At 43.1% G+C, this 26,173-nt stretch overlaps 1 protein-coding gene across 5 annotated transcripts in view; it reads right to left on the bottom strand.

Moving 5' to 3' along the window:
* Positions 1 to 26,173, bottom strand: part of ICA1 (islet cell autoantigen 1) — an 81,723-nt gene that overhangs the window by 17,952 nt on the left and 37,598 nt on the right. For all 5 annotated transcript variants that reach the window (XM_081343662.1, XM_081343665.1, XM_081343664.1 and 2 more), the window contains exons 8-9: positions 2,857 to 2,982; positions 2,571 to 2,669 (exon numbers count right to left, since the gene is read on the bottom strand). In XM_081343662.1, coding sequence (XP_081199788.1) covers positions 2,571 to 2,669; positions 2,857 to 2,982 — 225 coding nt within the window. The remainder of the gene's footprint in view (positions 1 to 2,570; positions 2,670 to 2,856; positions 2,983 to 26,173) is intronic.

The raw sequence follows: 26,173 nt of genomic DNA, 5'->3' as shown, positions 1-26,173 counted from the left end.
CAACTCCTCCAACTCCCTTTTCCTTTTTGAAAAGAAATATAGTCAAGCCTGCAGAAAAATCATGATTACTAGACTTCAGGATTTGTCCAAAAGTTTCAGAATGTTAACATTCATGATGAATCACCCACTAGAAATAATTAAAAATATCCAGCAAATGATATTTACAAAGAAGCTAATTATTTTTAAATGCCCAACTAACTTTTTTCTTAAGAATATATTCAGAAATGCCTTGTATTCTTATTTTGTACATTGTATTCCAATCCATTAAGCTCTGCCCTTGCCTTTGTCTTACAACATGGGCAAACGGGCAGTGCCCTTCACTTAGCATCTTAGCAATAAATCAGAATTCGTCCTCCTAGGCAGCTGTGTTGGAGGAATAGGTGTAAGAAATGTCAAGATGGCAGCACAACCATGTGCTATTGAGGTCAACTGTTTTTACCCTCCTTTTCCCCCCTCCCTCCCAATGGCTCTGCTTCCAGATTCTATTCTCTGACTTTCAGATGATTTATTGCTCTAGTGCTGGCCCCTCATTTTCAGCACCTAAAATACTTAGACTTATTTCTATCTTTCTCCAATATCCCTTAGTATTTGATTGCTGCTTACTAGATGAATAGAGATAAAGAGTTCAGAATTCTAGGAAGGGCGAAAATAGGAAGACACAAAAATCAGTGACAAAGGAAAAGACTACTGAAAAATCTGTTCACTATTTCAACTCTGCTTTGTTTCTCAGTCCTATTTTCATTCTTTGCTGCTAATTTAATTTTACATTAGCAGCAAATTAATTTTTCTACAGGATACATTTCAACTCATTCTTTTCCATTTTAAAGAAGGTAAAGGAATTAACATTTTCAAGCACTGGATAACCCCAAGCAAATAATCTTTTTCTCAACAGGATTCCATGACTTGTTAATGTATTCAAAATATTATCTAAAACATAAACTTGTCCATCAGGAAAAACAGCTACAATTATACTACTTCCACAATATACACTGAAGTAAAGAAAATAATCCTTTATCAGACTGTTCAATATCAGAGTTTAGCAAAAAGAAGATATCCCTCTAAAACAATGTTTTACTTCCAGATAAATCCTAAATGCAGGAATCTTTCTAGGTCTGAAGGTAATGTTTTCCCATGAATAAATCACCAGTTCTTTACAATGTTTTCTTTAAAAAATATTATTAGCTAAAATAGAATGGCAATAAATCTGTATTTCATTAAAGGCTATTTGATTAATTTAGAATAACATACTAAGTTTTTCTTAAAGAACAGGGAAGGGGAAGATTATACTGTACAATAAAATTTAGATCTTATATAAACTGGTATCAGAGTTCAATATTTATCTTTTCAAAAAAAGGAACAAAGTTCACCAAGGCTAGCATGGCATAAGAAATATATTAGAAATGAGGCAACTTGGGACACTCCAGAGGTTCTTGGATTGCAACACATCATCCCTCTTTCCTGGCCATGATTTGCTTATCCCTGATAATATCAGACTTAATGATATTCCAAATTTAAAAACAGAGTCAATGAAGCTCAAGGCTAACCTAGATAATTTATACTGCTTTCCTTTAGCTGCTTCTTTGAAGAATGGAAGTTAAGAAATAAGTTAACTCATACGACTGCCACAATTATATTAGACTTCTTGCTACTTAGATACTGAAAAATATAATTTTTCCACACAAAAAAATATTTTAGGATAAAATTCCTGCAAGAAAATGGAAGTGGTTAAGAACTTAGGAAACTCCTTTTCCTCCTGCTATTTCCCTATTTGAGTTTTCAACCTATAAAGAATATTTTTCATTTAAAAATTATAATGAGTGATATATGTTATATATGCCTGAATTGGACAATCTTCTGCTTGCTTCATATTCTGTAATTTCAAAGGCAGAAAAATATATTATATGCAAGCATTCCTCCTTTATCCTTCTATTTGTATGCCAACTTTCAATATTTCATTCCAATTTTATGTAAAGTGAGAATTAAATTTCCAATTTAATTATTACAGGGATCAATGCTTAGAAAGAAAAAATGAACCTACTCTCTTTGCATACTGTGGTCCTAACAAAAATCTTAACCGACCACACCTCTCTTTATTGTTTTGTTCTTTTTTTGTTTTATTAATGAATTTAGGTTGACCTTCATATTGCATAATTACCCAGCAGAACAAATTATGTACAAGCTACATACCAAATAATAATAATAATAATAATAATAATAATAATAATAATAATAATAATAATAATAATAATAATAATAATATAAAAATAAAAATAAATAATAATAATAATAATAATAATAATAATAATAATAATAATAATAATAATAATAGTAGTAGTAGTAGTAGTAGTAGTAATAATGAGTTGGAAGGGACTTTGGAAGTCTTCTAGTAAAACTCCCTGCTCAGGCAGCAAACCCTATACCAGGAGTAGGCAACCTTGGCTCTTTTATGACTCGTGGACTTCAACTCCCAGAATTCCTGAGCCAGCTAAAATCTATTTTGCAATAGATTTCATTTGTTTAGATCACACTATTAAAATAGCGCTATATAGGTTTAGGGAACTTTTATTTACCTTCAACATAGTGAATTGGTAAGGCTGATAACCTTTGAAACTTTCATGGATAGCTGCCATGGTATGAGATGTTTTTTCCCAAAAATGAAGAAGAGTTGTCTGTAATGGAAAGAAATATGATTCTTCAAATCACATCTAATGGTTAACATTTCCTGTGACATCTAACAAAAATTATCCAGCTGCGGATATTTTACTACATAAAGTTTTTATGTCTGTCACATAAAAACTATGACTCTCATTCCTAAAAACAGCCCCTAAGTTTCATAGATTCTTTCCTTATGGATACCTGGTATGTTGTAAGGATGTGAGACAGAAGATTACATCTACTTGCTCCAAGAAGATCCACTTTCTGACAGACATCAGTTTTCAATTTGTCAAAATTCAATTTTGTATGACGGACTTGTGCTTGGACCTATAAATATAAAGATTACTTGAAAAATAAGAAGTTCTTAAATATCAGAACATCCAAAATGCTTCCCTTGGTTCTAAAATAACATTTTATTATATTAATTATATTTAATTAATGTCAAGGTATAAATCACCTTAGTAGAGGGCGAAGGACCGTGCTTCAGAGGATGCATGATGTGCATGAAGGAAGGAAATAAAACACGACGCATAATCTTACTAAATACCTTTTAATTACAAAAACTAAATATATATTATAAAGAGAGCTAGCTGACTACATCCTAACGTAACAGACAGTAACAGCAAAGTGAAAGAAAATAAAAGAATAACTGGGAGAAACTTTTTCTAGGCATGCGCACAAAACAGTCTGAAACCATAACATAGCTGGACATGTAAGAATCACTATGGTTACATGATAAGATATCACCACAGGTGCAGAGAGCAGGGGAAATGCACAGTTAGAAATAAACTTTTCTGACGAACTAAAAAAAACGTGTAGTGACAATAATAATTGTATCATCATTACTTTGTATTATACATCTATTTCAGTTTTAATATACTTATAACATCCTTCAATAAGATGTTTTTACAGAAGACTTCCGGTTTGCCGATGCGGCCGTTATGGACGCTTGGAGAATGGCTCTTGTCTTCCACGTCCAGTTTCGCATGTACAGAGCATTGCAGTAGTCTATACGAGAGGTCACGAGCGCATGAGTGACTGTACGCAGGGCATCCCGGTCCAGATAGGGTCGCAACTGGCGCACCAGGCGAACCTGGGCAAAAGCCCCCCTGGTCACAGCTCCTACGTGGTCTTCCAAACTGAGCTGTAAATCCAGGAGGACACCCAAGTTGCGAGCCCTATCTACAGGGGGTAATACCTCACCCCCCATCGTTAAAGATGGAATGGACTGAATTTCCCGAGATGCCGGAACGTACAACCACTCAGTCTTGTCGGGATTGAGCCGAAGCCTGTTCCTCCCCATCCAGACCTGAACCGACTCTAGGCAACGGGACATCACATCGAGGGCATCACTGGGGTGGTTTGGGATAGAGATGAAAAGCTGGGTATCATCGGCGTACTGATGATACCCCACTCCAAAACCACAAATGATCTCACCCAGCGGCTTCATATAGATGTTGAACAGGAGAGGCGAGAGGACCGACCTCTGAGGAACTCCACAAACAAGAGGCCTCGAGGCCGACCTCTGCCCTCCTGTCAGCACCGACTGCGAACGTCCCAGAAGGTAGGAGGAGAACCACTGGAGAACAGTGCCCCCCACTCCCAACCCCCTGAGGCGCCACAGTAAGATACCATGGTCGATGGTATCGAAAGCCGCTGAGAGGTCTAATAGGACTAGGACAGAGGAACAACCCCTGTCCCGAGCCCGCCAGAGATCATTCACCAGCGCGACCAATGCTGTCTCTATGCTGTACCCGGGCCTAAAGCCCGATTGGTACGGGTACAGAAAATCCGCTTCCTCCAGGAACAGAGGGAGCTGATGCGCCACCACGCTCTCAACAACCTTCACAAGAAAGCGAAGGTTGGAGACCGGACGATAGTTATTCAAAATAGCCGGGTCCAGGGCAGGCTTCTTGAGGAGGGGCCTCACCACCGCCTCCTTCAAGGCAGCAGGAAAGCCACCCTCACTCAAAGAAGCAGTTATCACTGCCTGAAGCCAGCCTCGTGTCCCCTCCCGAGCCGCATAAACCAGCCAGGAGGGGCACAGGTCCAATAAACACGTGGTGGAGCTCAGCTTCCCCATGATCCTGTCCACATCTTCCGGAGTCACAGGGTCGAACTCTTCCCAGATAATATCACCAAGACCGCTCATGTCACCTCCGTCAGACTCTGCCCAGTCGGAGTCCAGATCGGCCCAAATCCGAGCGATTTTGTCCGCCAGATGTTGGCTAAACTCCTCGGCACGACCCTGCAAGGGCTCCTCCCTCACCTCCTGATTAAGGAGGGAGCGGGTCACCCTGAACAGGGCGGCCGGGCGATTATCTGCGGATGTGATGAGGGCAGCAAAGTAATTAGACTTTGCCGCCCTCATCGCCGCAAGATAAGACCTCGTAGATGACCTTAGTCACAATCGGTCAGATTCAGACCGGCTGGATCTCCAACAGCTCTCTAGGCCCCCGACGCTTCATCTTCCGGAGCTCAACGGAAAACCATGGAGCCCACTGGGATCGAGTGCCTCCGTGGCTGCTCTTTCCCAGGCTTCCACCAATTTGAAGATCAAAATGAGAAACAGATGGAAGAAAAAATAGACAGTCCAGGACAATTACGCCAAGAGGAGAAAATAATGAGAAGATTTGGTATCTCTATCAGACCCCTCAACCCTTCAAAAATGGAGATTGGAGGGTCACTTCAATACGATACTACAACACAAGAACTCTTTGATGACCCTGAGGCAAAGAAACGGAAAATGACATAAGCAAAGAAAAAAAGGCAGAATAAGATTGAAGAAGAATGGACATATTTAAGAGGCCTGAAACGGAAAATATCTAAATAGACAGGATTGTACTTGGATTATGAGAGACTGCTTTGATGTGCAGATAAAAATACTGGCTAATTAAAAAACTTAGATGTGTGAATATCAACAGTTAAATTGAAATATTGAGCCGTTTGAATGAAATTGACTAAGATGTATTTATGTTAAGAGTGATATAATATAACTAATATACTTGGATGTAGTGATAAGAATAAAATTATAAGTCTAAGCACGAGAAAGCAGATATAAAGGAGAAGAGAAAGGATGTATTAAATGTTGAAATGGGAGAAATTTTGGTTATTGAATTTACAGTATGTGGAAATTATAATGAAAACAAGAATATTATATTGTCTTATTAACCTGTTGATATGGAAATGAGATAAATAGGATGTGTATCTAGATTATTAGGCATTGGAGATAACTGTGATAAAGGGAAGTGGGGTCACTTAGAAATATGAAAATGAGAAACTTCAAACGTTTAACTTTAATATTAATGCAAAATTAAAGCTGGGAAAATTTATAAGGTGATTGATGCCTTAAAGATGAAATGTTAAAATAAGTAAAATATATAAAAATATTGACAAATGCAAGGAAACCACTAAATAACTGATAGATAAAATAAGAAGTATGTTAATTTAGATAAGAGACAATATGTATTAAAGGAAAAAAGAGAGGAAATATTGGCTACAACAAATTGGAGATTTGTAATAACACGTACCTGTATGAAATGGAACTACTGTAACCCAGACACCACATTGCTTTTCAAAGATACAATTGTAATATTGGAAAATCAATAAAAGATTATATAAAAAAGAAGTTTGTACAGATGATTTCTGGAATTATTATAAAATAAATATAACTCGTTGAGATAGAGTGTACAATTCACTTAGCTCTTAACTTCTTTATTCTTGGTAGAAAGAAAGTCAGAATGTTCAAGAATCTGGTAATTCTTAAGGGTGTGGCTTGCTGGCTAGTTGAGGACTCTTTTCTTTATAAACATTGCAACATTATTTTTCCAGTAAAAACAAGAAGTAGAACTCAGGGAGAAAGTGAGAATTCAGACCAAAAGGCTTTTCTCCTTCAAAAAGAGAAAATAATAAGATAAATTTGGCAAGCAATTCAGCAAGGAACCCATGATTACATCTATGAGGGATCTGTTACTTCCAGTGGTGGGATTCAAATAGGTGAACAACTGGTTCTCTGTGTGGATGCCACTTTTGAAAGTCCATTCTGGGCCTGGGCAACAAAAAATTAGTTACCGGTTCTGCTGAAGTGGTGCAAACTGGCTGAATCCCACCACTGGTTGCTTCTTTTTTCAGTAGTTTTATATAGTATATATTACTCATCTCAATCTTTTTGTTATGATTTCGTTTGCTAACATGCAGATTTCAGCCCATTAGTTGAAGTAGCCAACTCAGGTTTTTTACTTTGATATATCCCCAAGTATAAACATGTTTGAAAGGATATGGCAAGTTTGCACTGATATTTGTGTGACACAGATACTCAATTCCTCCTTGCTACAATTGCTTGATTGCAATATCATAAACCCAATAGTTAAGTCTATGCTACCTGGGTAGAAATGGTCTGGAAAATAAATCCATAAAAGGCAGGGAATATAAGTAGTTTCCATTTGCATCATTTTTGAAGCTAAACAAGAAAGAAGCATGGCATTTGTTTGAAATATTTTTATTTTTCTATCAACCTATTAGGAGCATATTTCAAATGAAACACTTTCACACAAACTACATTCAACTAAACTGAATGATTCTCAAATGTTCTCCATTTAGACACTCCTGATTCTTTGGTGATCCTGGTAACATCAATCTGAGAACAAGTAACTACTAAGAGTAAAAAACTAATATGGAATGTGATCATTTGGAAAATATTTCTATTCAGATTGTGCAAAATATCCAGAATGTGTATAGTTAATGGGTCAGCAAAAAATTATGTGATAAAATGAAAGACAGATGAACTGAACAGAGGGAAAGGGAGAGAATAAAAAAAATGAATAGAAAATAAAAAGAAACACAGTTGTTGGATATATACTATTTTCTTCTAAACAGAGAAGATGTTAAGATTGTCACTGTCACATGTCAAACTGCCCTTTTTTAAATAGAGCTTACTTTCAAGAAGTTGAATTAGGGACTGGAGCTTAAACATTTTGAAGTTTTAAGAGCTTAACGTGAAATTCAAAAATTATCACTTTAAAGGGTGATCTTACAATGGCTCCCATAGCTTCCACCTCTGACTATATCCTAATTTCAGAAAATCCTAAGAGAATTCACATAAAAGGATAAATATGGACAGAGTGGGTAGCTTTTTGGATACAAAAGATATGGTTAAATAGCCTCCCCAATCTATTCAAATGCTCCAGATCCATGAGGAAATTTAGAATAACCACTTGTGTCAGGACCCACCTCAATCCACATCTTAGGAAATAAGAACTCTTGGATGCAAGTTTAGTCCAAAAGGAAAATGTTTACTAGGATGGAATCGATTGTGGCAATACAAGACGGAATCTAACAAAGTTACATTTCAATCCTATATAAAGCATTCCCATTTCAGCCCCTCCCCTCATCCATTTGGTCAGGCTCTCATCATTTGCTTAGGTGTCAGGCCCTTCCATGGGAAAGGGAACTCTCTTTGGTTTTATGGTTATTGCTTTCCTTTTCAGTTGTAAATGAAGATGCAATCCAGATCTGTCTCTCCCCCTCCCTCCCCCAGTTCAAATGTTCCCTGTTGTTTGAAGATTGCATTAAGTCTATCCTCTCCGCCCCCCCCTTCGGAGAGATGGGAGAATCCCCAGAATAAGCACATTGTTCTACCTATACATTTATGAAATGTGATATAAATGGATTCTGACATTCGGCTCTTTCAGAAAAAAGATGAGTCCATCTGTGGGGAAAGAAAACATATAAATGTTAGCCTGGTTTGTTCGGATATTCTGTATGAAACCTCTTAAGCAACTTAAGTGCTTTAACATGGAGTTTGTTAACCCACTCATTTTCTGAGGAGGGGAGGTGTTTCCATGCCACTAAATATTGTATCGTTCCATGGTGTTTTCTGGAATCTAAGATTTCTTTCACTTCAAAATGTTGTTCTCTTTCCACCATGATGGGGGGGGGGTGGTGGTGGGATTTTTGCTCGTAGTGGTGATTGTTGTTCTCTCTTTAATAGACTGCAGTGGAAGGTTGGGTGTATTTGTCTAAGATTTTTGGGTAGTTCTAATTCAACTGTTACTGGGTTTATGATTCTTTTAATTGGAAAGGGTCCAATATATTTTTGTCCTAGTTTTTTACAGGGTTGAAGTGATTTCAGGTATTTTGTGGATAAATATACCATCTCTCCTACCCTAAATGGTGTGGGATCGGTTCTTTTTTTGTCTGCCTGTGTCTTGTATGCTTTTCTGGCATCTTCCAATGCTTTCCTAACGATTGGCCATGTATTTTGTAATTGAGCAATCAATTCCTTCAGATCAGGGATAACCGGTTCTTTTGGGGTTAGTTCTGGTATTGGGTTGAAACTCTGGCCTGTAGCTACTTGAAAAGGAGTGTAACCTGTGCTTGAGTGGACTGCATTATTATATGCTACTTCTGTGAAAGGCAGTAGGTCCGTCCAGTCGGACTGCTGAAAATTAATAAAGCATCTCAGATATTGTTCAAGTATATTATTAAGTCTTTCAGAAGCTCCGTCTGTCTGAGGATGGTGACTAGATGACAGTCCTTGGGTGGTTCCTAAGAGGGATAAAAATTCTTTCCAAAATGCCGACGTAAATTGCACCCCTCTGTCAGATATGATGCGTTGTGGTACCCCGTGCAATCTGTAAATATGCTGTACAAAAAGTTTTGCTAATGCTTTTTGCGGTTGGGATTTTTTGGCAAGGTATGAAATGTACTTGCTTAAAGAACAGATCTGTGACAGTCCAGACTACGGTGTTTTCATTACTTTCTGGCAGTTCTACGATAAAATCCATGGCTATTTCTTTCCATGGGGCTGAGGGGTTTGCCACCGGTTGTAACAGACCTGGCGGTTTCCCTTGCAGTCTTTTGGCCATCGTGCAAATTTGACAGCTACCCACATAGCTTTCTATGTCCTTTTTCATAGATGGCCACCAAAATTGCCTTTTAGTTAAGTGTAAGGTTTTTACAAAGCCAAAGTGTCCTGCTGATTTTGTATCATGGCACAGTTGCAGGAAATTGATTCTGTGTGTGGCCGGTATATATAGCTTCTCCCCCACCCATGGCAGTCCATCTTTAATTGTGCACACATGTTTATTTTTCTGGAACCATTCATCACTTTCCAAAGATTTCCTGAATTCTATTCCAGTTTGGCTATCTACCTTCGGCTTCATTTTTTCTTGTGCCCTGGTGGTGACTGGTGCTGCCAGTTGTTGTTCCGGTACAAGTGGTTTAAAGTCAGTAACTCTTGTGCTGTTATATTGGGGCATGCTTTTGGAGTCTAGGTTCTTCTGCCCCCCCCCTTTGGGAAATTGAGTTCTGCTGTCCTCCAGTTTATCCCGGGGTTCCATTTCTTCAGCCATTCCAGTCCTAGAATCATTGGGCATTCCATGCCTGGGCCCACTATAAACGTTATGTCCTCCTCATGGGGCCCCAGTGATAGGTGGATTGGTAAAGTGGCTAGGGTGGCTGGTCCTCCCCCTGCTATTGTTCCATCTAATTGACTAAAAGAGATTGGTTGTTTTAGCCTCCTCACTGGGATGCTCAATCTCTCCACCAGCGTTGGGCTGATAAGGCAGCGGATGCACCCAGAGTCTATAGAGCTTTTATTTTGGCTGCTTCAGGCATAGGGGAAGCTAATATAGTCACTGTCTTACGTATGGGTGGAAGGGGTCCACTTACCAATGGTTCTCCCTCTGAGCTGTCTTCCGAGTTGTCCACCGTCCCTGCGGTGCAGGCCGGAGTCCAATCCCAGTTCCTGGCAGGAATTGTGGACTCTACAGCCTCTGTCCCCTTTATGGAAGATTCTTTTGTGTTGCCTTGGGGCTTCCCCGGCTTCTTGGAGGATGATGCCTCTGGTTTTCGTGGGGGGGCTTTTGAACGACATTCTGCAGCACGTTAGCCCTCTCTCCTGCAGTTGAAACAACCCGTTGATTTTTTTGGCTGTGGCTGGTGGTTTTTCCCCCTCGCATGTTTGCTCGGGTGGCAGGCGGCCCCATGGTTTTCCTCTGCGGTGTCTCTTCAGTAGGTCTATTTCCACTTCCTCTGCCAGGATGTACCAGTCATCGAGATGGGGTTGGTCTCCTCGAGGCAGGCAAGCGTCATACAGGTCGTAGTTTAGACCGTCTTTGAAGTGGCTGAGGAGGATGTCTTCTGGCCAGTTCAGCTTGCTGGCAATGGCTCAGAATTCTTGGGTATAATCAGCCACTGCTCGCCTGCCCTGCCTCACCATTTTGATTCTCTCCCGGGCCTTACGGTCAGCCAAAGGATCATCGAACCGCCGCCTCAAAGATGACATGAATCGGTTGAAGTCGTTGAGTTCTGGGGCGTTGGAGTCATGCAAGTTCACCACCCAGTCTGCAGCCATCCCGTCCAGGGCAGATTGCACAATTCGGATGCGTGTTTTGTCACTGGGGATGTCCCGTCCGTACTCTTCCATGTAGCTGAGGACTTGGGTTAGGAAAAATCCCAGTCGTGATGGCTCCCCCTTGAATTTGAATTCCAGGGGCGGGAGTCTTTGGCTGGAGTGTTGTCTGCGCTGTGGCCGGTATCGCTCCTCATCCTGGTGGTTCTGGGGTGGGTGGGTACTGCTGAGGCAGCAATTCCTGTTCCATTGGACGGCCCCGGGGTTTCAGGTGTTGGATCCCCTCCATTACCTTTCCAGTTGCGTCCCCAGGTGCTGCCTCGGTTGCGATTTTCAGCTCTCTCCTCCCTCAGTGAGCTCAGGGTTGCTTTCATCAAGTCAATAGCTTTTTCCAGAATCCGCTCCTCCTCACTGGCGTGCAGGGAACTCTCCATCTCTTGCCTCCATTCCAGTTGGTGGTTACTCCGCCTCTCCCGAAGCCTTTTCCCACTCACTTTTCCTTCCAACGCCCATCGACCACCGGGGTTTTCGGTCGTACTGCTCCACCGCTTCTTCCCCGGGTGTTCTGAACCAGCCCTCTTCTGGCCTTGTAATAAGGCAAACCCCTATTCAGAAAGAAGAGACTGGAGAGCGTCCAAGGCTAAAAGGCATCTGCCAAGATTTATTACGCAGTTAACAAAAACACTAGAGCTTGTCTTCTCAAGCGGAAAAGTTGCTTTCAGCAACCAGCCCCTCCCCAAACACTCCTTTTATAGAGAGCTCAGGGCGTGGTCTCCCTGTGCCTCCTCCCGAGGAGTCCCGCAGTCTTTCTTTGTTTGTTCCTGCTCGACTGCCTCCTGTGTCGGGCGTCCTTGAACAGGGCCAGCTGTGGGTCATCTTCCTCCGCACTCTCGGGCTCACGCAGCTGAGAAGAGGTCCCCGGCTGAGGGCTCTGCAAAGCCTCCAAACCATCATCAGCCGGTTCGTTTCCCTCCTCCCCCTCATCTGAGTCATCCGATACATCGGAGCCGGCTGTCGGACCCACAGGCTGGCCCTGAGTCACAACACTATCCCGCACCGCAGGGCCCTTCCCCCGGGTCTGCCGATCCGGATGCGGTCGGGATGGGAACTGTTCGTGAAAAGCAGTCACCAACGCAGGGGCATGAATGGCAGTCGCGTCTTCCCATGTGAAGTCCTCCGGCCCGTACCCTTTCCACTCGATCAGGTACTGGAAGCGACCTTTCAGCCAGCGGGAATCCCTGATGCTGGCGACCTCGTACTCGGGGGTGCTGTCGCCATCACCAGGTCCTGATGGGGGAGGTTCCGCTTGGCGAAGTGGACAAGCCGGTTGTTCGGGGACCAACAAGGACCGATGGAAAACGGGGTGCACGCGCAGGGAACATGGCAGAGTTAAACGATAGGCGACCGGGTTGATGACGGCCTCGACTGGGAACGGTCCAAGGTAACGGTGGTCCAGCTTCCTCGCCGGCCGAGTGGATGGTAGGTTCCTGGTGGACAGCCAGACCCGATCCCCCACCGATAGTGGAGGCGTATCCCTTCTCGACCGATCGGCGAACCTCTTGTAGTCGGCCTTGGCCTTCTCCAGCTGCCGTCGCACCAACCGATGGATCGCCTGTAATTCCGCCATGAATTCGTTCGCTGCCGGCTCCGGTGAGTCCACGGGAGAAAGGGGGGAAAAACCTGGGGTGATAACCCACGTTGGCCAAGAACGGTGTCATCTGCGTGGAGGTGTGCTGCGAGTTGTTAAAGGCAAACTCGGCTATGGCCAAATAGTCCACCCAATTGTCCTGCTGCAGGTTAACATAGCAGCGCAGATACTGCTCTAAGATGCCGATGACCTTCTCGGTACCCCCGTCGGTCTGAGGATGATGCGCGGACGAGAGGCAAACCTTAATGTCCAACGCCCGCATCAACTCCTGCCAGAAGCGGGCTGTAAACTGGGCCCCCCTATCGGAGACGACCCTATCGGGAAGGCCGTGCAGCCGGAACACCTGTTGGATGAACATGCGACTAGTGGCGCGAGCTGACAGTAAGCCGCGACAGGGGATGAAGTGCGCCATCTTGGTCAACATGTCCACCACCACAAACACTGTCGTGAAGCCGGAGGATGGGGGTAGATCCGTCAGAAAGTCCATGGACACAGCCCCCCAGGGTCTCTTGGGCGTTGGCAAAGGCTGCAGTAAACCAGGCGGGGCCCCTGTCGCTGACTTGGCCTGCCTGCATGGGACGCAGGAGGTGACATAAGACTGGACATCGTGTCGGACTCGGGGCCACCAGAAGGTACGGGAGACCAGGTTCAGAGTCTCGAACAGGCCAAAATGCCCCGCAGCCGGGTTATCATGACATTGGCTGAGGACGAGTCCCCTGAGTGGCCCTCCTGGAACATAGAGCCGGTCACGATAATACAGGAGTCCATCCGTGACCGACCAAGGCGAATCTGGCCCCACCTCTTCCTTCCGCTGAGCCACCCACGCCTCCTGCTGCTGCGCCTCCCGGATCCGAGCCCGTATATCCACCGGCTCCCGCACCGCAGCAAAAGACTCGACGGGGATCACTGTCCTGGGCGGAAGCTTGTCTTCCACTCGGGTGTACTCGGGCTTCCTGGACAGAGCATCCGCTCTCTGGTTGTGCCCGCTTGGTATGTACCGCACCCGGAAGTCAAACCTCGCAAAGAAGAGGGACCACCGGATCTGGCGTTGGTTCAAATTCCGAGCGGTCTGCAGGCTTTCCAGATTCTTGTGGTCCGTCCGGACCTCGATTTGATGCCGCGCCCCCTCCAGATGATGCCTCCAAGCCTCGAACGCCGCCTTGATGGCCAGCAGCTCCTTCTCCCAGATGGTATAGTTGCGCTCCGAGGGGTTCAATTTCCGAGAGTGATACGCGCAAGGGAAAAGGGTACCGTTGGGCGTCGCTGCCTGGAGTAACACGGCCCCAATGGCAATGTCGGAGGCGTCCGCCTCCACGACAAACGGCCGTTGCGGGTCAGGATGCTTCAAGATGGGCTCCTTCATGAAGGCGTCCTTCAAAGCTTGGAACGCCTGTTGTTCGGGGGCGTTCCACTGGAACCGAGTCTTCTTCTGCAGGAGCCGGGTAAGGGGGGCTGTCAGGGCAGCAAAGCCAGGAATGAATGTTCGATAGTAGTTGGCAAATCCAAGAAGTCGCTGAACGTCCTTCACGCGACGTGGGGGTTGCCAACTCTGCAACGACTCAACTTTACTCGGTTCCATGGCGATGCCCTCAGGAGAAATGCGGTGACCCAAGAAATCGATGGTCACCTGGTAAAACTGGCACTTCTCCAACTTGGCAAATAGCCGATGTTTCCGGAGGCGCTGCAGGACCTGACGGAGATGCTGATGGTGCGCCTCACGCGACAGGGAGTAAATCAGGATGTCGTCCAGGTAAATCACGACAAACTGGTCCAACAGATCTCGAAAGATGTCGTTCATAAAATGCTGGAACACAGCGGGGGCGTTGGTCAGGCCAAACGGCATCACCGTGTACTCGAAATGTCCATAGCGAGTACCAAACGCCGTCTTCCACTCATCACCCGGCCGAACCCTGACGAGGTTGTAAGCTCCACGCAGGTCCAGTTTCGTGAAGATCTTAGCCTCCCGGAGTCGGTCCAAGAGCTCGGGGATGAGGGGCAGCGGGTAGCGGTTACGCACCGTGATGGCGTTGAGTTTCCGGTAGTCACAGCAAAGCCGTAACTCGCCCGACTTCTTTTTGACGAAGAGCACGGGCGCAGACACTGGCGAGGACGAGGGCCGGATGAAACCACGAGCCAAATTCTTTGTCAGGAAGTCCCGCAATGCAGCCAACTCGGGCTCCGACATGGAGTACAACCGCCCCACTGGGAGAGGCGCATCAGGGACTAGATCAATGGAGCAGTCGTAGGGCCTGTGCGGGGGTAATTGGTCCGCCTCTGACTCGCTGAACACGTCAGCAAAGTCGGACAGTTCGGGAGGCAAGGAAACCCCTGAGGAACCCTCCACCTGGCCGGCACAGATATGGCGGGTGTGGTCCACGCACTGCAAACTCGGGAAGGTGACCACGTTCTGAGACCAATAGATCTGTGGATCATGCGCCCGGAGCCACGCCAGTCCCAAGACCACGGGGAAGTGCAGATCCGAAGTGATGTAGAACTGGATGGCCTCCACATGGGAACTGATGGCCATACACACTGGTTGCGTGGCGGCCGTAATAGGCCCGGACAGGAGCACTCGACCATCAATAGTCTCCACTAGCATGGGCGGATCCACCGGACACTGGGGAACAGCCCATTTGGCCACGAAGGCCGAGTCCATGAAGTTAGTGGTAGCCCCAGAGTCAATTAAGGCATGGACCGGAATCCCCTCTGGCTTGCCAGGAAGGATCAGACGTGCCTCCAAAATCAAATGCCGTGGAGGTTCACAGGCACTGTCGGAACGGCGTCGCTCGGCGTGGTCGTTGTGGGTCGCCCGATCTATCACACCGTCTAGATCGGGCTCGGGCCGTTTCCCGACAGCAAAGCAGGGGACTTTCTCGGGGCCGGCTTGGTCACTGACGCCCGCTGACGCTTCTTTGGGCAAGAAGCGGCCAAATGTCCAGGGTCCCCACAGTAAAAACACAACCCCCCTGATCGTCGTCTGTCCATTTCCGTCACCGATAGACGGGACCTGGCGGCACCCAGCTCCATTGGCTCCTCCCTCTGGACTGGGGGCTCACGCACAACAGGGGCGGCAGGGGTCTGTGGGGTGGCACGGCGACTCTTTCGCTGCTGCAGCCGGGCATCAATCCGCAGACAAAGATGGATCAGCCCATTCAGGTCTGAGGGAATGTCCACGCGGGCCAGCTCATCCAACATCTCCTCCGACAAGCCATCCTGGAAGGCATCCACGAGCGCAGCCTCATTCCAGGCGGAATCCTGGCTAAGCAGCCGGAAATCGCTGATATAGGCCTGCAGGGGGCGCTGACCCTGCCTCAAAGCTTTCAGGCGTCGGGTGGCGGTCTGCGCCTTAATTGGGTCCTCGTACATGAGGCGCATATGGTCACAAAACCCCCCAAAGTTATCCAACAAAGGGCTAGGCTGTGCCAGCAGAGGCGTGCCCCAATGAGCTGCATCCCCCGACAGAAGGCTCAACACGAATCCCACCTTATCTCGGTCAGTGGGGAAATCAGCTGCTCTCACGCTGATAAAAAGCTGGCATTGTCCCAGGAAGGCAGGAAACAGTTCTGGATTACCAGCAAATTTATCCGGCATAGCTATCTGACATTTCCTCCTGGGTGGGGGTGCAGCATGTACCTGAGCTTGCAGTTGAGCCACCTGAGCTGCCAGCAAAGTGAGTTGCTGGGTGAGCTGGGCATTCTCGGCAAGAAGCTGCTCCATCGTAGTAATAAGGGGTGGGTGGCTGAAAGCAAACTGTTCTGAACCAGCCCTCTTCTGGCCTTGTAATAAGGCAAACCCCTATTCAGAAAGAAGAGACTGGAGAGCGTCCAAGGCTAAAAGGCATCTGCCAAGATTTATTACGCAGTTAACAAAAACACTAGAGCTTGTCTTCTCAAGCGGAAAAGTTGCTTTCAGCAACCAGCCCCTCCCCAAACACTCCTTTTATAGAGAGCTCAGGGCGTGGTCTCCCTGTGCCTCCTCCCGAGGAGTCCCGCAGTCTTTCTTTGTTTGTTCCTGCTCGACTGCCTCCTGCGTCGGGCGTCCTTGAACAGGGCCAGCTGTGGGTCATCTTCCTCCGCACTCTCGGGCTCATGCAGCTGAGAAGAGGTCCCCGGCTGAGGGCTCTGCAAAGCCTCCAAACCATCATCAGCCGGTTCGTTTCCCTCCTCCCCCTCATCTGAGTCATCCGATACATCGGAGCCGGCTGTCGGACCCACAGGCTGGCCCTGAGTCACAACACTGGGGGAATATGCCGCTTCAGCTTCCCATCGTCTCTGGGATTCCATTTGGGGGGAAGACTCCCCCTCCATGGGGCTTCCCTCTCCTCTTGCTTCATCGCCAGACATTGTATTTGTTGCAAAGTCCCCCGGTAAGGTTTTCCCTTCCAGGTTGACTCTTAAAGCAGATTCCGTCTACTGTCAGGACCCACCTCAATCCACATCTTAGGAAATAAGAACTCTTGGATGCAAGTTTAGTCCAAAAGGAAAATGTTTACTAGGATGGAATCGATTGTGGCAATACAAGACAGAATCTAACAAAGTTACATTTCAATCCTATATAAAGCATTCCCATTTCAGCCCCTCCCCTCATCCATTTGGTCAGGCTCTCATTTGTTTAGGTGTCAGGCCCTTCCATGGGAAAGGGAACTCTCCTTGGTTTTATGGTTATTGCTTTCCTTTTCAGTTGTAAATAAAGATGCAATCCAGAACTGTCTCTCCCCCTCCCTCCCCCAGTTCAAATGTTCCCTGTTGTTTGAAGATCGCATTAAGTCTATCCTCTCCCCCCCCCTTCGGAGAGATGGCAGAATCCCCAGAATAAGCACATTGTTCTACCTATACATTTATGAAATGTGATATAAATGGATTCTGACAACTTGATAGTTCTAAATAAATCCTTTATGTTTGCTTGCAGTGGAAAAACAATAGTAAAACAAAACATAACAGGAAGAGAATGAAAGATATGGCAGAAATTTTAAAAAGGCAGAGCTGTCAACCCCCGGCCCAACCAAGCAAAACATCAGAGCCATTGCAAACTTCTGATGGTTACCTTTTTGAGCAGAATCAAACCAGTAGGGTCAAGGGGAAGAAAATGGCAGGAAGCAGCTAATTAAAAAAATGAAAATTTTGCCACCCCTCTTTGACAGTACAGGTCATACAGTATTGTCCAATACATCTTTTAGTAATTATTATGAGAATAATAATCCAGAGGTTCTTGGATTGTAACACATCATCCCTCTTTCCTGGCCATGATTTGCTTATCCCTGATAATATCAGACTTAATGATATTCCAAATTTAAAAACAGAGTCAATGAAGCTCAAGGCTAACCTAGATAATTTATACTGCTTTCCTTTAGCTGCTTCTTTGAAGAATGGAAGTTAAGAAATAAGTTAACTCATACGACTGCCACAATTATATTAGACTTCTTGCTACTTAGATACTTAAAAATATAATTTTTCCACACAAAAAAATATTTTAGGATAAAATTCCTGCAAGAAAATGGAAGTGGTTAAGAACTTAGGAAACTCCTTTTCCTCCTGCTATTTCCCTATTTGAGTTTTCAACCTATAAAGAATATTTTTCATTTAAAAATTATAATGAGTGATATATGTTATATATGCCTGAATTGGACAATCTTCTGCTTACTTCATATTCTGTAATTTCAAAGGCAGAAAAATATATTATATGCAAGCATTCCTCCTTTATCCTTCTATTTGTATGCCAACTTTCAATATTTCATTCCAATTTTATGTAAAGTGAGAATTAAATTTCCAATTTAATTATCACTGGGATCAATGCTTAGAAAGAAAAAATGAACCTACTTTCTTTGCATACTGTGGTCCTAACAAAAATCTTAACCGACCACACCTCTCTTTATTGTTTTGTTCTTTTTTTGTTTTATTGATGAATTTAGGTTGACCTTCATATTGCATAATTACCCAGCAGCATCCAATATTTTTGTGAACAGGCAGAACAAATTATGAACAAGCTACATAATAATAATAATTAATAATAATAATAATAATAATAATAATAATAATAATAATAATAATAATAATAATAATAATAATAATAATAATAATAATAATAATAATAATAATAATAATAATAATAATGAGTTGGAAGGGACTTTGGAAGTCTTCTAGTAAAACTCCCTGCTCAGGCAGCAAACCCTACACCAGGAGTAGGCAACCTCGGCTCTTTTATGACTCGTGGACTTCAACTCCCAGAATTCCTGAGCCAGCTGGCTCAGGAATTCTGGGGGTTGAAGTCCACGAGTCATAAAAGAGCCGAGGTTGCCTACCCCTGCCCTATACCATTTCAGACAAATGGCAGTCCAGTCTCTTCTTAAAAACTTCCAGTGTTGGAGCATTCACCACTTCTGAAGGCAGGTTGTTCCACTGATCAATTGTTCTAACTGTCAGGAAGTTTCTCCTTAGTTCTAGGTTGCTTCTCTCCTTGATTAGTTTCCCTCTGTTGCTTCTTGTCCTGCCTTCAGCTGCTTTGGAGAATAGCTTGACTCACTCTTCCTTGTGGCAGCCCTTGAGATATTGGAACATTGCTATCATGTCCCCCCTCATCCTTCTCTTCATTAAACTACACATACCCAATTCCAGCAACCGTTCCTCATATGTTTTAGCCTCCAGACCTCTAATCATCTTAGTTCTCTGCACTCTTTTTAGAGTCTCAATATCTTTTTTACATTGTGGTGACCAAAATTGGATGCAGTATTCCAAGTGTGGCCTTACCAAGGCATTGTAAAGTGGTATTAATACTTCACGTGATCTTGATTCTATCCCTCTGTTAATGCAGCCTAACACTGTGTTGGTTTTTTTTGGCAGCTGCAGCACACTGCTGGCTCATATTTAAGTGATTGTCCACTAGGACTCCGAGATCCCTCTCACAGTTACTACTATTGAGCAAGGTACTACCTATACTATAACTGTACATTTGGTTTTTCTTGCCTAAATGTAGAACTTTACTTTTTTCACCATTGAATTTCATTTTGTTAGATAGCGCCCAGTGTTCCAGTTTGTTCAGATCCTCCTGTGTCTTAAGCCAAGCCTGCCAGCTTGGTGTCGTTTGCAAATTTGATGAGTTCCCCACGTATCCCCTTGTCCAAATCATTGATGAAGATGTTGAAGAGCACTGGGCCTAGAACAAAGCCCTGGGGCACCCCACTACACACTTCCCTCCATGTAGATGCAGTTCCATTGAGGACCACACACTGAGTACAGCCGTCAGCCAGCTACGAATCCATCTGGTGGTGATGCTGTTTAACCCACATTTTTCTATCTTATCAAGTAGAAGGTTGTGATCTACTTTATCCCTTAATGAAGTCCAAGTAAATTATATCCACAGCATTCCTCTGGTCCACTAATTTTGTCACTTGGTCAAAGAATGTAATAAGATTTGTCTGGCATGATCTGTTTTTGACAAACCCATGTTGACTTTTAGTAATGATTTTGTTTGCCTCTATGTGTTCTCTGATTTGTTGTTTATCTTTTCCAGAATCTTCCTAGGTATTGAGGTCAGGCTGATAGGTCTGTAGTTTCCTGGATCCATTTTTCCCCCTTTTTTGAAGATGGGAACTATATTAGCTCTTTTCCAGTCCTCTGGTAGTTCCCCAGTGCTCCAGGATCTATGAAAAATATAGTTCAGTGGTTCTGAGATCACACCTGCCAGTTCCTTGAGAACCTTGGGGTGTAATCCATCTGGTCCTGGTGATTTGAACACGTCTAGGCTGGATAGGTGCTCAATTTTCTTGCCTATTTTAATTTGTGTTTCTATTTTTTTATGGTACTGTTTTTGATAGGTTGGACTGTTTTTTTTCCCTTTGTGCAAAGACAGATGCAAAAAACGAGTTAAATAGTTCTGCTTTCTCCCTTTTGCTTGTCACCTTCTTGCCACTTTCCCCCACTAATGGACCAATCATTTCCTTAACTTTTTTCTTGTTTTTTACATGTTGAAAGAAGCTTTTTTGTTATTTTTTGACTTTGGTCGCAAGCCTTAGTTCATTTTGGGCCTTAGCTTTCCTCACTTCATCTTTTCAGGCTTGGACTATTTGCTGATATTCTGCTTTAGTTATGTGCACCTCTTTCCACTTTTTATACTTGTCCTTTTTATCTTTCATTTTATCAGAGTTCTTTATGCAGCCATGCTGGTTTCTTTTGAGAGCTGTTATTTTTCTTCTTTGGTGATATTGTGCTAGATTGGGCTTTTATTTTCTCACTCTTCAAAATTTCATGAATACAAATGTTTAGAATGAGCTCTAATAGTAGAAATTTTAATTTTTAGAACAAAACCTGATTCATTTATCCATATCAGAATATTAGAAACAGAAACGCTTCCCCAAAAGTTTAAAGAACACTGAAAAGTATGTTATAAAAATAAAATTTTCTACAATTTGGTATTGCCCGCTCTGGTGAACAGTGGCTGATTTTTCAAGATCTTAAGCATTCTTTCATATCTCGTTACATTAACTTTTCAAATAGGATAATGTGCACAACTGAACTGAGCGTTTCTATATACAAAAGTTATACTATTATTAAAGAGTTTTATGTTCCTTCATTAAATACAAAACTTTCTTTTCAAGGAGGACATCCCAGGGATTTGAATAGTAGAAATGAATCATGCTACTAAAAACAATTCTATAACAACATAGCAGTGTTGTATATTTGTTTTTTGCACTGAAATAACATTTCATAACTTGCATATATTTTGCAGGTTTGCATATATTTTAATATATTTTAATTACTCCACTTATTGGAGTAATTAAATTACTGACATGATTTGCCCTCGATGTGATGTCCCGTTGCCTGGAAGCGGTACAGATTTGGATGGGAAAGAACAGGCTTTGGCTCAACCCGGCCAAGACTGAGTGGCTTTACGTACTGTCATCTCGTTTAGTCCAAGAGGTTCCATCTTTGATTATAGGAGGAGAGATGTTACCTCCCGTTGATAGAGCATGCAATCTGGGCATCCTCCTAGATTCACGACTCAGTTTTGAAGATCATATTGGAGTCGTAGCTAGGGGGGCATTTGCCCAGATTCGCCTAGTATACCAATTGCGCCCCTTTCTGGACCGAGATGCCCTACGTACAGTCACCCACGCACTCGTTACCTCCCGTATAGACTACTGCAATGCTCTCTACATAGGGCTGCCCTTGAAAACCACCCGGAGGCTTCAGCTGGTGGAGAATGCAGCTGCACGCGTAGTGATGGGAGCTCCCTGATACTCCCATATAACACCTCTGCTCCATGAGCTGCATTGGCTACCGGTTGCCCTCCGGGTGAGATTTAAGGTGCTGGTATTTACCTTTAAAGCCCTACATGGCTTAGGCCCGGGATACTTGCAGGACCATCTGCTACCGGGAACGAATTCCCATCGCCAGTACGCTCACACAGAGAAGGCCTCCTCAGGGTACCGTCGGCTAGACAATGTCGGCTGGCAAACCCCAGGGGAAGGGCCTTCTCTGTGGGAGCGCCAGTCCTATGGAATCAGCTCCCCCCTAAGCTTCGGATGGCCCAAGATCTCCAGTCCTTTCGCCGCGGCCTCAAAACACTCCTTTTCCACCTGGCTGACCTGGACTGACAGGCATTTTAATTATGTTTACAATTTTTAATTTATTTTTAATTTTTAATTTTAATTTATTGCACAGATGACTTTAATTTTAATTTTATCTTAATTTCTGTACTTATTATATGTTGTTGTTAGCCGCCCTGAGTCCTTCGGGAGATAGGGCGGGATATAAGTCCCATTAATAAATAAATAAATAAATAAATAAATAAATAAATAAATAAATAAATAAATAAATAAATAAATAAATAAATAATAAATACAAGACTCCAAAGGCCCACACTTCATCAACCTTCATCCTTCTGACAAATGTAAGCACCTGAGGTATTTTTCATCAAGTCTAATCTTTAGATTTTTATGAGTAATAGTATCAAAACTAATAATAGTTCAGTATACATGAAGAATAAAATAGCAGCAGCATGAAAAAGTATTAGGCAGTGCTTCAAATTCTATTTTCACAATCTCAAGAATGATAGTGCTGAAATTTTTAGGATGATGAAATATGTGTAAAAAACTAGTTTAATACTTGCACAGAACAAAGGTACAATAGTTTTCAGTCCCGTTATCAATAAAAAATGTAAACTGCTATCTACTAGAACACCACACAAACATTTCATCAGCTTATTAACAAAATGGCTGCCTGAAAGATATAGGAGAGAAAAAAGAACATTTCACAAATAGAAAAAAAACAGTTTAAGGCCCTCATTTTTACTCTGTAAACATAGCTGATGGCAGCTTGGTTCAAACAACAAATTTCCATCTGCCAGCTTTACTCAAGTGACAGAAAACCTACGGTAATAATTTAAATTGGTTATGGTAAGAAAGTAAAATCAGGAACAAACAGAGCAAAGAATTTTACCCACTAAAAACAGAAATGCACAATGTATTTTCAGAGATGCTAGATTTTCTAGTTAGTTACAAGTTCTATTCACCTGAATGCTTCCTGTTCAGTAATATTTATATGTTTGTTGGCCAGAAGTTGTTAAATTCAGGAGTATATATCCTTTGTGTCAGAAAAGAGAATAAACAGGGAACATATAGAAACATCACTAAGAACAAAAATATTCAAATGTACTACATATGATATATTACCACTGAGAACAAGTAGACAAAAGAAGAAATTATAACTTTTTGGTATTTATTTAAATCAAACACAATGTAGACAAGGAAAACAGAGGCCCACTACGTATTTTCCATCATTCAGCTACAACACTGAAGATCAAAATACTTGACTACCTATATGCAATTTCCCTCCCTTTCACACACACAAACATGAACAAAATAAATATCTAATTTCCAATTTTCCAAAAAGTCTAACATTTTTACAATAAAAATTGCATTGGCATAGACATGTTCATAATCAACTTAAACTTCAAGTACAGTAATTGCACAGTAGAGAGCTAAGAATTCTTAATCTGAGGATGATGGTTTGTTCTCTGAGCTTTCATTACCAGGCTAGGTAACACCTTCAGCGGAATTTAGGAGATGTCAGTGTTGGTTTCTTCTGCTTATAGGGGCTTCATGTGGTCAGAGGGTCTTGAGATACGGAGGACACATCAGGTGAGGATCTTGTGACAGTTCATGTGTGGGTCATGTCAGGTGACGGTCTTGTGATGGGTTTTGTGATGGGTAGGCCATATCAGGCGAGGGTCATTGGGAGGTGAAGTGCGGGTGGCTGGGTTGGTTGAGGGTTGGTGCTGTCGTTGGTTGGCTGTGCGGTTGATTTGAATTCTGAGGCGTTCATAGGCTACTTGTAGGTCAATCTGTCTGTTGATGGAATTGCTTGGGAGTGCCAAGCTTCAATAAACTCATGAGGATGGTGGGTGGTAGCATGGCCAATGATTCTTGTATTGCTCCAATTGAATTGGCACTATTTGGTGTCTGGGAGATTAGGATTTAGGATCATGGCTTTTGACCACCAGCTAGTGTTTATGAATTCTGATTTTCAATTGCATGAAGATGTTACCTAGCCTAGTAATGAAACGTTCAGAAACCAACCCACAAACTCAGAGAATGAACCTCCACCCTCATCCTATAGCTACAGATATTCGCCACTATCACAATTCTTAATCTCTACATGTTTATTATTAGATAACAAATTGGAAATAAAAAGTTCCCAACAGAATACTTGAACTGTGGGAATATACAGAGTACTGAACATAAAGTAAATAGCCACTCTCAAAAAAAAGTTTAATGCTGATTTGCAAGTTCCAAATCATTTTTCAATAGATAATTATTAATCTATATGTAGTTTATGATATATCACTGCATTGAGATATTCATTCATAAACAATAATTTCATATTCAGATATTCATTCGTAAATAATAATTTCCCAGCATATAGTTAAATATGTTTTAAGGTAGATCCATCTTTTGGTGTTAGATTATTTCACAGATCTACAATAATTTGTGTAACACACCAGGGAAAAACTATAAAAAGCAAGCTATAGCAGCTAGCCTTTATGTGACTAAATGTCCTAAATATAACAAATAATTAAATTTAAAAAATGAAATGGTCACAAAGACACCAGTACTAAAATGTTCTATAAATATAATGCTACAAAAATTCCACTTATTGTCACATACTCATTACATCTCTGTCATATCATAAAGCTAATGTCAACATGGTTACTCAATTTTAGATGCTGCTGTATAAATTTACAAATGTTTTCTTTTGTTTGATGAAAAAGGTCTATACTGCTGTCTCTTGCGATTAAAAGAAAATCACCAAATTATATTGAGGTAGTCAGTAAAATACTAACATGCAGTGGCAGCATTTAGAATTGTTTCATTTCTTGTAATATTATCAAAAAGTATATAATTACATGTACATTCCCTAATAATATTAATATTAATGTCAAAAGTTCTCAAAAATGCTTCATTAATCTATTATAGAAATAGTCTATATTTATCATATATAATTGCCAATCTCAAATATTTTAACCAATATTAAATATTTAATCAAACATTTCAACACAAGTGTTCCATACAGGTAATTCTCAGCATACGATAGCAAAGGAGTCCCCACAACCTGGCTCTTTCCAATTCATATGTTAAATGAATGCAGAGTTCTTAGGTGCACATAGGGTACCTCAGCTATGCCTACTTAGGCCTTCCAAGGCCTCTCCCCCATCTGAGATACCCATGCTCAGCTTCCCACCCTGGGGTCCCCACAACTGCCTCCACACCTTACAGTCCCTTCTGAAGATCCGCAGAACTCAGGAGACAGGGGAAAGGAAGGAAAGCAGGTCTTTCTTGTTAGGCCCATATGGGAGAATTCCAGTAGCATCCTTTTCTCCCCCCCCCCCCCCGTCCTCAGTGGGCACTGTGAAACCTGACCTGCTGGACTGAGCAAAGTAGCTCTTCCCCGCTCCTCTGCACTGCCTCTTTAACTCTTAACTCTTCATTGTTCTCTGTGGTGGCAGAGCCAGGTCCAGTTTGAAAATGCACTTTTCCATCCAGCCACAACATGGTGAGCAGAGTCTGTTACCACAGTGGCTAAATGGAAAAGTGCATTTTGAACCTGGATCTCCCTCTGCCAACACACAGAGCTACTTTGCCCAGTCCAGTAGGTCAAGTTTCAAGACACATGCTGAGGATGAAAGAAGGAAGGGCTCTGCTGGAATTCTCCCACATGGCCCAGCAAGGAAAACTTCCTCTCCTTTCCTTCTCCTGCCTCCTAAATTCTGCAGAACTTCAAAAGCTAAGTGAGGGATTGTAGGGGGTGGAGGTAGTTGGAGGTATCTCAGGGGGTGAAGGAAGGCCTTGGAAGGTCCAAGGCAGGCATCCCTGAGATACCCCATACACACTTAAGGCCTCTACATTCATTTAACCAATGGATTGGAAAGAGCCAAGTTGGGGGCTCTTTCACTTTTCACTTAACATCCTCCTGACTTATGACTGTAATGGGCAGATCTTCAGAAGGTAAGTGAGGATTGTGAGG

The sequence above is a fragment of the Vipera berus genome (assembly GCF_964194415.1).
Source record: "Vipera berus genome assembly, chromosome: Z".
NCBI classification, from domain to species: domain Eukaryota; kingdom Metazoa; phylum Chordata; class Lepidosauria; order Squamata; family Viperidae; genus Vipera; species Vipera berus.
Note: the sequence above shows the minus strand (reverse complement) of the source record. Positions and strands in the feature narration are given on the sequence as shown.